The sequence below is a fragment of the Carettochelys insculpta genome, chromosome 1, assembly GCF_033958435.1.
Source record: "Carettochelys insculpta isolate YL-2023 chromosome 1, ASM3395843v1, whole genome shotgun sequence".
Lineage (NCBI taxonomy): Eukaryota > Metazoa > Chordata > Testudines > Carettochelyidae > Carettochelys > Carettochelys insculpta.
Window position 1 is genome coordinate 129,964,998 of NC_134137.1, and position 13,013 is coordinate 129,978,010.

A 13,013-nucleotide genomic window follows, 5' to 3' on the forward strand; every position below is an offset into this window, starting at 1 on the left:
TACTGTACTTCCTGTCCCCGCGCGGGACAAAGCGCAGCCGGGTCAAAGGACGAAGAGATGGCGGCGGCCGCAGCGCGGTAGTGAAGGGAGCGGCGCTGTGTGGCGGGAGCGCTGTGGGGGATGCCCAAGTACTATGAGGAGAAGGAGGAGGACGGGCGGGCCTGTGCGGGGGTGCGGGAGGACCTGAGAGAGTGTCTGCTGGAGACCCCCTGTATCATGCAGGTAGGAGGGGGCGGGGCGCAGCGCAGCAGTCTGCTGGGGGCGCGAGAATTGTTTGCCTCCCGCTACAGGAGGCGGAAGACGGACGAGCAGAGCCAGAGCCGGCTGAGAGCTCCTGCGGGCGGTGGCTGGGCTGGGCTGCTCAGCGCACAGTAGCGCAGCAATCCCTCCAAATGCGCGAGTTAAGCCCAACTCCAAATCTCGCTCCTCCGGCTCCGGCTCAGCCCGCCGCAGGGCCGCGCGGTCCTGGCTCAGGGCCAACCTTGGCCCCCAGCCCTAACTCACCCCAGGCTTAACCCTCCCCAGCTGCCCCGGCCCCCAGCCTAGGACTTGTCATTCCAAAGGAGCCCCAGGTGCTCCCGCTGCTTCCCCGGCAGCGGAACATGTGCTCCACTGGGGAAAAGGCTGCCCCGATTTACGCGAAATTCGAGTTAAGTGAGGGTGCGCCGGCCCGCAGTCCTCACATAACTCGAGAGACTACTGTTCCCTGAAATGCAAGTTCAGTTGTCTAGTCTAGGAGATTTCTTTTAAATTGATACACTAACAGGAAAATAAGAAAGTGAGTGTTTTTTTACTGCTTGTGGGGTGGGTGTTTGGTTTGTGTTTTTTTCTGTCTGGTGTTGTAAGCAAGTTGTTTCTAGAGACATGAAACTGGAGGGTACGCATGACAAATCACACTCTTGAAGCTGGTGAAATTATCTGGAAAAGTTGAGTCTTAGCTGAGCAGGCAGCTCTGTAGGGCAGGAGTAGGCAACCTGTGGCTCTTTCATCATTCCCAACATACACACAATTTTTAGAAGTAAAATGAAAAATTCATAGAAAATTTAAAAAACACAATTATTCATGTCCATATGGTCTCTTTGTGTCTCTTTCACCTTTAACAAAAGTGTGTAATTCTGGCAAGAGCCAGTGGGGCATCCTGCTTTTGAACTTCCATTGCATTGTGCACCAGGAGGTACTTTGTGCGCAGTCTTGTGGAAATGAACTTAGAAATGTAATGGGACTGGTCGTTTGTATTGTCAGTTGGATTCTTGCCAGAGCCTTTAATCTGTGTCAGTTCAGGTCATGGGTCAAGGAAGTAGATTGCAAATACCCCAATCTATTAATGCACAACAATGATCGCTGGTTATCTTGCGGCAAAATCTTGTCTTACTTTGCTGCCTGCATTAATTAAATCAAGTCTTTTGGATATGAAAGGTGTCAAACATGCCAAGCTTTCAAACTGCGACTCGTTGGTCAAGTTCGCTATCTCGTTGACATTACTGGTCATTTGAATGAATTGAACCTTAAGTTACAAAGGTAAGGAAATACATTCCTGATTCTGTAGAGGCAGTATTTGGATTTGAGTCAAAATTGATTATCAGAGATCTTCATCAAAGATAATAAGACTGGCATATTTCAAAAGCGTGGAAATGTTTTGTAATTCATATCCCAGAGAGAATCCAAACAACAGCTTTGATTTGCAGCAGCTTGCTGAATTTGTTTCTTAGCTCCTGATGGTATTCAAGTCTTGTTTTGTTGACTTTTGCAAACAGTGCTTTGTTTATGATACATCCACATGAAGTGTCCATTGAAGAAATGGATTTGAAAGTCATTCCTGGCATCTCAGTCAGTAATTTGGAAATGGAAATAGCAGATTTCAAGGAGTTGGATATTGGGTGGAAAAATTCATCAAGCTGAATTGCATTTTAAAATGCCTTGCTTGATAATGTGCAGAATAGGCAAGACTGAACAATTGGGCTGAAATGAAGAAATTGGAGTTTGAGGGTAGCCTGATTCTGGAAATTGAAAAGAACTTCCTGACACATTCAACACTATGCAGAATGACACCTTGGCTTTAACTGCAATGTTTAGCGCCACCTATATGACAGCAAAGAACACAAGTTAAAGGACCTAGGAGTGTTTCAGCAATGCATATAGGACTTTCTAGAGGTACCTTGTCTGTAGTGTCTTGTCCACTGAAGAAATATACTGGATTCTTATGATGTTATGTTTCATATGACAGGAAGGAAAAAGTCCCAGACAATGCTTGAAGGAAGGACATTGCAGAAATTTGCAGTTTTTGTTTTTTGAGTGTAAAAGGTCAATGGTGAGTGATTGCTTTGATTGTTTTTTAGCCTTCGTTGCCATTTTTTTTCTTTCCTAAAAGAATCTGTTTCAATCCATGGAAATTAATCAAGTTGACACCGCTAAGTAGAATAGCTCTTTACTTCTCACAGTTGTAATTTGTTCTTAATAAACATTAGTTAAGTCAGTGGTTCTCAAACATATCTAATCACACCCTTCTATTTTGTGTCTACTAGTTTATGCCTCCCTCCTGCTACACAATATACCAATTTTAAAAAATCAATATGCACCTCTCAGTAAAGATTAAAAACAGTAAGGCATTGATTGAAACACAGCCAATGCTCCATTATAATATGAACAAAAGCAAAACTGTCATTGTGGTCAGTGCTTACAGTTAAATATGCATACCACATTGTAACAAATGGATTAATATGCAGATGGCAACAGCTTTGTCTCATGCTATGCAACCTTAACAGAAGTCATTAACCTCATTAACATAATTGTGGCCATGTGCGCTTCAAAAGTGATGGTTTTGAAATGCATGCTGCCTGTGTAACTGGGGGCCTTTCAAAATGACCCTCTGATTTTTGAAAGCCCCTTCTTCCCAGTGCCTCATTAGTATCTGCCAAAGTGCCTCATTACCATGCCCCCTCTGAAAGGAGTGGGTAGTGTGGCCACAGCCTTTGTGTGTGGATGCACTCTTTCGAAAGATGATCTTTCAGAAGAGATCTTCCAGAAAGGCTTCTTTTCAAAGATCTCTCTAGTGTAGATGTAGCCATGGTGTTTGCAACACCTCTCATTTTAATTAAGCTTTGTCTACATTACGCAGCTTGAAGTGACGTGGTGGTGGCAGCCATGTTGCTGAAAGTCTGGCAGTGCAAATACTGTTTGTTGGAACTTTTGTAGACACAATACTTCTCACCCCTTTTGAGTGAGTTCGTGTCATCCACAGCAGAGTGCTGCTCCTGACAGTGAGCTTTTCATATTATGAGCCATTCATGCCTTTTACCATGGCTAATGTTTTGTGTTTAGTATTAATTATGAGTAAGATTTCTGAAAACAACATTATGATGTGCTGTCACACCCATCTTGTGTCTCTTTATGGAGAAGCTATTCATTCTCTTCCATGACCTCTTTTTTTCTGTATCTTGTTTGTAAAGTGCCAGAAATAAAAACACAGGCATGTCAAAGCAATTCTACTAGTAATATTTCACTCTTTGCACTATGTTGACTTAACTATTCTTCAATCTTTAGTTGGATCCCAGAGCAAGATTCAGAGGAAGGAAAGGATACTGAAGTCTTCATGAAGAGAGCAAAGCATGCGGAATTATAGGTGTATCTATGTAAAATACAGAGAGGAGTACATCTGCTGCATCTTTCCAGTCATGTAGTATTCTTGTGGAGAATACTTGTTTCCAAGACCTCTGATAGATTTGAAGCTGACATGTACTTAAAATACTCAAAACCAAGATCTGTCCAACAGTTTGAAGTGATGTGAATGCCCTAATGCATTTTAAATAAATTCTGCAAAATCTACTATACGCTATAGCAATCTTTAGTTGTCAGTATGTTTTGATATTGAGATTTCCTTTTAGTTTTGGGATTTATAGTTTTATTTATCTAATAAATTATAAACCATTGTCAGAATGAAATATAAAATGACTGAAATTGGTAGGCTGCATTATAATAGTCTGCAGTAACATTTAGGAAGCCCAAAATAGGGCTCATTTCCCACATTAGCAGGGCTGGCATACGCTCTGAAATGTACATGTTAGTTTCTGGAGAAGGGGGCTTACATTGCTCAATAGTGTTGTATACTAGACAAAGAAGTGTGACTGTCTGTCTTCATCCCACTTTTTTTAATACAATGGTGCTTTTCTTTTTTAAGTGAAAGGCAACAGTGTATTAAAGAATTTGCAGCACCATATGAGAAGTACAAATAATTCGAATATCATATTTTTCACTTTGGCCCTCAGCTGAGGAAATGTTCGTAATAATTCTTATCATAGTGTGCCAACTAGCCTTGAGATTCCTTTGAGGTTATGTTGGACTTCCCTTTCACTACCCAAACAAATATACTTTACCCACTTGATGACAATTCAAAATCATTTTCTCTTAATTTTGTATTTACTATTATTCTGCACCACAATCTTTATAATTTTTTGAATTTTTGTCTTATTTCTGTATTCATACTCTTTTCTTTAAAGTATACATGGGGTGTATAATTTTAAAATTGTCATTCACTTAAATTATGATTGCTTTTCTATGGTAAACTTGTTTTTTTCAAACTCTCAGCATATCCATGTGTTTCTTTTGCGCTGCTTAAAGCTCAAGTTTGTATAACTGCAAAAGTCATAACGTAGTTCAACTGGAAGACCAAACAGCAGATAGGAATAAGGGGATTTTGAAGTTGCCGGGGTCCTTTCGAAAAGGAACCCTGTCTAGACAAGCCGCGCGGCAGCGAGCTGCATCAATTTCAAAGTACCGCAGCTTTCAGCATTCTAATGAGGCGCTGAATATGCATTTCAGCACTTCATTAGTTAACTTTGAAAAGGCCATTTGCATGGTCGTTTCGAAGATTTGGGCTAGTGTAGACATAGCCATTAAGTAAGGAAATTAGTGGAATGACAAAGCTAACTACTAACTTTTGCCTGCCTTCGCTGATAGATAAATAATATATATCCTGTTAATTGGAAGATGGGCCCCAAGAATAGCCTGATGTTTGAAATAATAAATGATGTATTTTTAATGTATATGATAGTTTTGAAATTGGTTGTTTTGTGCAAGAACTGTAAACAAATTTTCCTATGGTGTTTTCTTCTGTGTTTAGATTTATAGTATATGCTCATCTGTCCTGTATTGCTCCTGAGGGAATTTAGTGCCAGAAAAACAAAGAGGATATAAATGTTGCTTGTCAATAAATGTGGCAGCTTCAGCATGTCAATGGAGTGCCTACGCCCCTGGCTTCATAGACTTTTGAGATCAACTTACAGCTCCCTTCCCAGGACACAGATTTGTGTTTGAAAATGTTCTACGCAGGGGCAGTCAAGAGGGCGGCCCAGTGCTGGTCCAGGTGCAGAAGAGATCTGGGTGTGGGGAGATCATCTGAGTACAGAGGCAATGGGGATTCTGTACTGGATTCTATGTGAAGGTGGTTGTGTCTGGGTTGCTGAGCCACCCACCCCAACAAGCCCCACTCCTCGGAAAGGGTGTCCTGAGTGCTGGGAAGTGGGACTTAATGGGGTGGGAATTTGTGGGAGGGAGAGGGAGCTCAGCAGGAGCTGGTCTGGATATAAGCGTAAGGGTCCTGATGTGAAGATGAGACTGAGCTTTAAGAGTTTGAGTGAAGAATAGCTCTCGTCCCGTATTACCCCTCCTTTACTTATGATACATCAGTGACATCTTTATCATTTGGACCTATGGAGACTCTAGAAGAATTCCAAAGAGACTTTAAGAATCTACACCCCACCATCAGCTTTATCCTTGACCACTACACACAAGCGACATTTCCTGGACACTACAGTACAAATCAACGATGGCTACATCAATACCACTCTCTACCGGAAATGTACTGACTGCTACCCTTACCCACATGCTGCTGTCTTCTATCCTGCACACCACACAATCCATCGTTTTCAGTCAAGCCTTGAGATACAATTTCATCTGCTCTAATCCTACTGACAGAGACTGAAAACTGCAAGATCTCTACTAAACATTCATACTTCTCCCACCTGGAGAAGGAAAAAAAAACAAATCGACAGGGCCAGATGAATACCTAGAAACCAAGATAGGCCCAAAAAAGAACAATAAGAGAACATCATTTGTTATTACCTACAGCCCCCAACTCAAACCACTGCAACACATCATTAAAGACTTACAACCTATCCTAAATTATGATGCCACACTCCAGAAGGCCCTAGGTGACAGGCTTGTTCTTTCCTACAGACAACCTCCCAACCTTATGAGGATTCTCACTAGTGAACACAGGCTATATACTACAATAATTCTAATCCTGGAACTCTTCCTTGCAACAAGCCCCATTGCCACCTTTGTCCACATATCTGTTCTTGAGATAATCATCACTGGACCTAACATGTTAATTACAGAATCACTGACACATTCTGCTCCTCCTCAACTAATGTCATATATGCCATCATGTGCCAACAATGTCCATGTACTTTTTATATACAATAGACTGCAAGCACTCTTTGCCAAACAATGAATGGATACAGAGCAGACATCAAAAATCTCCAAATACGCAAACCTGTCAGCACTTTAATGGAGTGGGCCATTCTGTTAAAGACCTGAGAGTTTGTGTTCTGCAGAAAAGAGACTTTAACAACCATCTACAGAAGGAGTGTTTAGAACTAACATTCATATTCAAATTTGACACATTAACACATGGTTTGAACGGGGACAGAATTACCCGTCCCATTACAAGGTCTCTTTTACTTACTTTGATGTTTGATCTAACACTTACTTCCCCACCCCTCACACCCTTCTGTTTCTCTTCTGTCTGATTTGCCAACAATGGTAACCATATTTATGATCTGTCAACCTTGATAACAATTTTTGGACCTCTGTGCTTTATATATGAAGTCTGTTCTGGTATGGCTAGGATCTGAAGAAGTAGGTCAGTCCCACGAAAGCTCATCACCTAATAAATTATTTTGTTAGTCTTTAAAGTGCTACATGACTTTTTTGTTCAGCGGGGGGTCACGTGGGTGCAGGTCTGGGGGTCCAGATGCAGGAGTAGCTGGGGTGATGGGGATCAGCAGGAGAATATGGGTGTGCTGTGGGAGGGGGCACTGATGAGGGCAGGAAGTATGGATGAGGAGGTAGGGCTGGGGGGCACTGATGAGGGCAGGAAGTGGGGTGGTGGTGGGAAGCAGTGAAGTGCCAGGGATTTCTGTGGGTGGTGTGACCTTGGTCCAGCTCCTCTTTGTAGGGGAAGAGAAATGCCCATCCTTTCTAGCACAAGTGGGATTAGCAGGGTAGGAGCCACTGGCTGGGATGTCCCCAGCCACTGCACCCCACTCTGCCTCAGTGATTTACTTCTCTGCTGACTGCTCCAGGTACCAAAAGCAATACATTTTACTGCTGGTGAGAAGTACACCTCTATGCCTATGGGTTCTTTTTGCTTCCCTACCACAAAGTCATTTTTCTGCTAGGAAGCAAAGAAATCTGCAGAGGACATGAATTCGTTACGCACACAATTGTGTGGAATTCTCCCAGGAGTAACAATGTAAGTACAAATGAAATTGACATAATACTAGGCCTTATGTATGTGCCTTATTTCCTTATTCTGTAGGAAAATCACAGAGTGGTAAAGATGAAAAGGCTTTGTCATGTATTTGAAAGTTAATCAAATCTTAGCTGTGGCAAGTCAGTGGGGTGGTGTACATGATTTGCTGAGTCAAGGGCACCCACATGAGAGTGCTGTTCCACTCTCTCTCTTAAAAGAGGAGATTGTTTGCCACAAAGCTGTTGTTTAGATGACAGTGCCTAACTTGGGAAGCATTCTCCCAGGCACCAACTAAACCTTCAAGCTTCTTTTAAGACCAGTACCACAAACTTCACCTTGAAATTGTTTGACAGACACTTCTGGCAAATATAAAGTTGATTAGAAATAGTTAAATTGTAATAGAAAAGTGTATGTAAGTTGAGATTTCAGTACTTTATGAATACTTATTTGGTGCCTTGAGGTTGGCTTTATTTTTTTATCATAGGGGTCTCATTTGCATTTTATCAGGACAAGACTATTTACTGTCATAGTTTTATAGCCTGGAACCAGAACTGTTTGTTAGACCTTCTAGGGCACCATGGAAACAGCTATACAATATCCATTTTTAAATTACTCTAAATGTGGATTTACTCAGGGGATCAGAATTGCTACAATCTAATTGTGTAACTTAATGTTCTATTTAAAAATTATGCCTAATTACATAACTGCCCAGGAGATTTGAGCCACTCTGGTAGGGCTGAGAGCTGTTCAAGTTTCTGGACAAAATATTTTTAAATGAAAGTTTCTACATTTTTTAATAAATTAACTACATTAAATATTTTAAATACAATGGGTTGATTGAAAGCATTACATCTGGTACATATAGAGATTATATTTTATTTAATTGGTTACCCTGTTTTCTCATTTATACAGACCTTTATATAAGTATTAGTTTTGTCTTTCTTCTTTAAATAAATATACAGAGATACACATCTCATAGAGCTTGAAGGGACCTTGGGAGGTTATAGGGTCCAGTCCTCTTGGCAGGATCAAGCACCATCCCCAACAGATTTTTTTTTTAAGTTAATTTATTTGCTCTAGGCCCCTAAACAGCCTCCTCAAGGTCTGAGCTCACACTCCTGGGTTTAGTAGGGCAATGCTCAAACCTCTGAGCTATACCTCCCACTGAAGTCCTGTGCCTTCTTTAAAGTTAGTTATACCATACAGCAAATCTTTGAGCTGCACAATTTCAATTTGCATTTAACTCACATGAATGTGAGTTACATGCAAATGGTAACTGCCCCCTCCAGACCCTGGCTCCCCCTGCTGGGAGAGCCCAGTGGGCACACAGCAGATTGTGAATCAGCATCTCCCAGCTGGGAGAAACCTGGCACAAGCAGCTGTGCCCCCCAGGTGGGAGAAGCTGTGGACCACGTGGCTTCCCTCCCCCACCCAGGGGAATTCTGGGGTCCCCCCATTCGGCAAAATTCGATTTATGTGGAGGTTGCCCAGGATGCAACCTCCACATCAATCAAGGGATTACTGTATTCATAATTAAGCCACAAATTCTATTGAGAAACACTTTTGATTTGTTTAGTTCCTTCCTTGGTCAAAGCTTGGAGGTGCAAAACATGAATGTTGTGGTGATTAATAATGATGAATTAACCAGCTACCTTATAAACTTATCCTTTGAAAGATGTGTAAAAAGTTGAATAGGTCCTGAGGGGAAGCACTTTGTTTTTAGAATCAGTGTAGTTGCCTCCACTATATCTGAAGACGATGCAATTATTTAATAAGAATTAGTTTAGGCTGGAGACTTCTAAAGCACTTATCATTGGCCTAACTCCTGCTGACTTCAACAGGAGAAGAGTCAGGTGCATCCTAAAAACCTGCAAGTGCCTTATGAATGTTAAATAAATATATTGCTTATCACTATGTCTAGTTTTTCTCCAGTGTTCTATGGTCCCTATCCAGCAAACACTTAGGCAGTTGCATAACTGCAACATGAGACTAGATTCATTATGGGTATTTGCTGGACTGGAGCCCAGTTTTTTATCTTTTAGATGTAAACTCTTGAAGGCAGGGACTGCTGTTACCCTGTTTAGTGCTCTGTGCTTAGCATTTTGTCTCCACCAGAATACTAATGGGTAAATGACCGTGTACTGTGAGCAGAGTAAATGAGACAAATTATTTTCATGCTGTAAAATATGACAAAAATGCAAAACTCTGATTGGCAAAAGTCATTTTTGAGTGTCATAGGAATTGGGACTATTTAGCCAGACCATATTAGCCAATGTGTAAATTCTTTAAGATATAGATGTCAAAGGACAACCAACAGAAAAAAACATTTATTCTTATCAAATGTTTCTTTGAACATCCAAGTATTTTTCCTCCCAAAGTCTGTGAAAATAGACACTCCTGTTGTTCAGCTGATGAAAGTAAAAAGTGAGATGTTTCTTCCTTAATTGTCTTTGGTATTTTAAGGTCTGTGAAAACTCAAAGTGGATGAGAAAAGCATAGACTTTCTTCTTTTTTTTTGTAAACCAGTCAGACTTCCAGGTAATCGGAGTAAAACTGCCTGGTGGTTTCACAGGCTAGCTGCCTTTTGAGTGTTGAAAGTGTCAATTGCTAAAAAACTCCACCTGCAGTAGATATTGGAAGGTATCTGTAGTCTCTAGTATATTCAAACTGGGGGTGGGAGTGGGGTGAAAATTAAGTTTAAAAGAATTTCAACCAGTGTTTCAGCTAATTTTTTCCACCCGAGTAGAATGAATTTTCTTATTTGCACCAATATGGAGGTAGTGTGTGACACCTCACCTTTATATTGATGCACATAACAAAATCCTTGGGGTGCAGGAGTGTGAGGACTCTAGCTAGGAGTGCAGGCTCTGGGGTGGGGCCAGGGCTGATGGCTTTTCCGGTGTAAGAGAGCATTCAGCTCTGTGGACAGTGGTGTAAGGTGGAGCAGGGATTTGGGGCTTGGACTTACCTGGGTGGCAAGAAGGAGCCACTTTTCTCAGGCAATGGCAGGTCTGTGCTGTCAGTGTTTGTCTGGCATGTGGGTGAATGGTTGGCATGGGGACAGGTAGCCCAGATGTGCATACATTTAAGATGCGATATAGACGCAATACAATGCGTGCTTTTTTGTTTTATTTTGGTCTCTGTTCCTAGCTGATTAGTTACTTCTGTTTTTAAATAGTTTCTGGTTGACTGCCCAGTCCACAGCTCTGGTGTCTGTATCTGAGACTTTACTGTTGTAGTACTCTCCAGCCACTATTCATCCCAACAAGTTCCCTGCATGCAGGAGCCAGCTGTCAACTGTTAAGGGGAATCCACAGCTGTTGACTTGGGGGTAGCACCTCTTCCATTTGTATTCCAAGCTATGCACAGGAAATGGAAGGAGGCAGAAAGCTTCCCTTAAAATGTCGGTTGTGGAGCCTTCAATTTTTAAAACTGCTGTACAGCCCCTGTTACCTGAGCCTCCATTAGCTGCCTGTGCATATTAACTGAACCAGGTGGTGGGCCTGACAGCCAGAGCTGCCAATGAGGGGTACCTGCTAGAAGCCTGCCCATTTGCCTGATTATCTGAATATTTGATTGGTGGATCTGGCCGTGCTTCCCAATTAGATTACGTAACTGGGATTCCATTGTAATATGTTTGGCCTTTAGCTGACCAGGTTGGACGCCTCTGGCCGACAGTGACTAACATACACCTAGGATAAATTGACTGATAAATGGAGTTATCAACACAGCACAGCTGAGCATGGCCACATAAGAGGTGAGACAAAAAAATACGCTGTACTTCAATAGCCTGAATTATATTGTCCTAAAAATTGGCAAATACTGCTGCTCCTTCAAATCATCGTTTACTTCAGTGGGGCTTTTTGCAGGGTCCATGTGGGGAGAATTAGATTTCCTGCAGGCACAGGGGTCCACATGCACATGTCTTCTTGCAGGATTGGAACTCATTTATTTTATAGAGACACTGGAGCTATGCAGAGGTGGTAAAGTACCCCAAAAGTTACTTGAGTAAAAGTGGAGCTGCTTTCACTTCTCATTTCTAGACACGTGAGTACAATAAAGACCCGATGCGTGTGTGGTTTGTGTGTAAAAAGGTGTGTACTTTTACTCAAGTAGCTTTCCAGAGGGACACTGGTGACTTGCACTTAAGTACGTTTTCCCCAGAGCAGCTGTACACCTACTCAAGTAACTTTTGGGGTACTTTACCACCTTTGGAGCTATGTCACATCTTAAATCTGGGCTGGGCAACCGTGAGAAGTGAGTGGGCTGCATAAGTGTCCCTTCTTCTCCACAGTGGGCTGCACCAACCCAAGGGCAACCAGGATTCCACCTGCGGCCTCCTGGGTGCCTTTCTCCCTCATGCGCAGTGAGATACTGGAGTCCCACACTTAACTTTCTCCTCTCCCTTCCTACCTCCACACAAAGGCTGCGATTTTCTGTTCCAGCTCTGGAACAGAGAAGGAAGAACAGAGACAGCACACACATCAGGCGATTCATGTGATTTGAAGGTACTGGAAGGGAGGGGAAGGAGCAAGGAAGTGTGGGGCTTGCCCTGGTGTGCAAGACGTACATTGTGGGGGGCAGCCAGGGGGTCCATAGTGCCATGTCTTAAATCTTTGTCTTAAAAATCACCACATTTTAAATAAAAATTAACAATAGGCAAAACATAATTCCCCCCTACATCTGCCGTTAGTTTACTTCTGCACTTTAAATTGGACTTGGAGCAGGAACTGATCAGTTTTGTTTTCAAATGCCTACATTTCAAAAACTGCTGGAAATGTTTAAACCAAACAAAAACTGGAAAGGAAATCAGTAAGGTAGTATGTTATATGAAACTTAAATACCTCTGTCTCTTCGGATACTTTACAGCTTGTCCTTTTTAAAGTAAATTGTACACCTAGTTATTTATATGGGTCAGACTTCCTGTGGTGTCTTCAACAGGTGCAATCTCCTGACTGGTTTTAGGATAGCTGACATTGCTTAAAGTCTAGCTGTCTGGACACTGAGGTGAAATCCTCAGCTTCAATGTATATACAATATTGTATATATTATTATATATATTATGAAGTAACTTTCTAGCCTTCATGGTTTCAAAGCAAAGCTTGAAGATGTGACTGGAGTGTACCAAGAAAACTAAAAAAACCAAACAAACAAACAAACCAAAAAAGCCCAAATAACAAAAAATCCAGATTACACAAATCAAAACCCTTCCATTTTTAAAGCATTCCTGAATTTCCAGTTAATTTTCTATGGCAGGGACCAGGCTTAGGTCTGAAATTTTGAGGTTGGCAGCCCTACTGTGTGGCCACAGCTTGTGGTGGAATTGCTGACAGCATGTGGTTACTGAAGTGCCGGGGTGGCTGGGTTGGTACACACATCTAGCTCATGGAACTGGAAGGGACCTCCAGGGGTCATCCAGTCCAGTCCTCTACCCACCTGGCAGGACCATGCAGCATCCCTGGCAAATTTTTTTTTAAATCTA

General features: G+C 42.0%; 1 protein-coding gene across 1 annotated transcript; it reads left to right on the forward strand.

The window, feature by feature from the left end:
• The first annotated feature begins 57 nt into the window (after positions 1-57).
• COA5 (cytochrome c oxidase assembly factor 5) lies at positions 58-6,965 on the forward strand. Its single transcript, XM_074991752.1, has 3 exons — positions 58-222; positions 2,225-2,308; positions 3,541-6,965. Exons 1-3 carry the CDS (start codon positions 121-123, stop codon positions 3,580-3,582), a joined length of 228 nt encoding a protein of 75 aa, XP_074847853.1. The 5' UTR covers positions 58-120; the 3' UTR covers positions 3,583-6,965.
• Positions 6,966-13,013: the final 6,048 nt, after the last annotated feature.

Bases quoted from the DNA above. Each gene is read 5' to 3' on its own strand.
- COA5 (XM_074991752.1), top strand. From the start codon at position 121: ATGCCCAAGTACTATGAGGAGAAGGAGGAGGACGGGCGGGCCTGTGCG. The intron at 223-2,224 runs GTAGGAGGGGGC...TTCATATGACAG, and splicing joins AGACCCCCTGTATCATGCAG to GAAGGAAAAAGTCCCAGACA. The intron at 2,309-3,540 runs GTGAGTGATTGC...TTCAATCTTTAG, and splicing joins TTGAGTGTAAAAGGTCAATG to TTGGATCCCAGAGCAAGATT.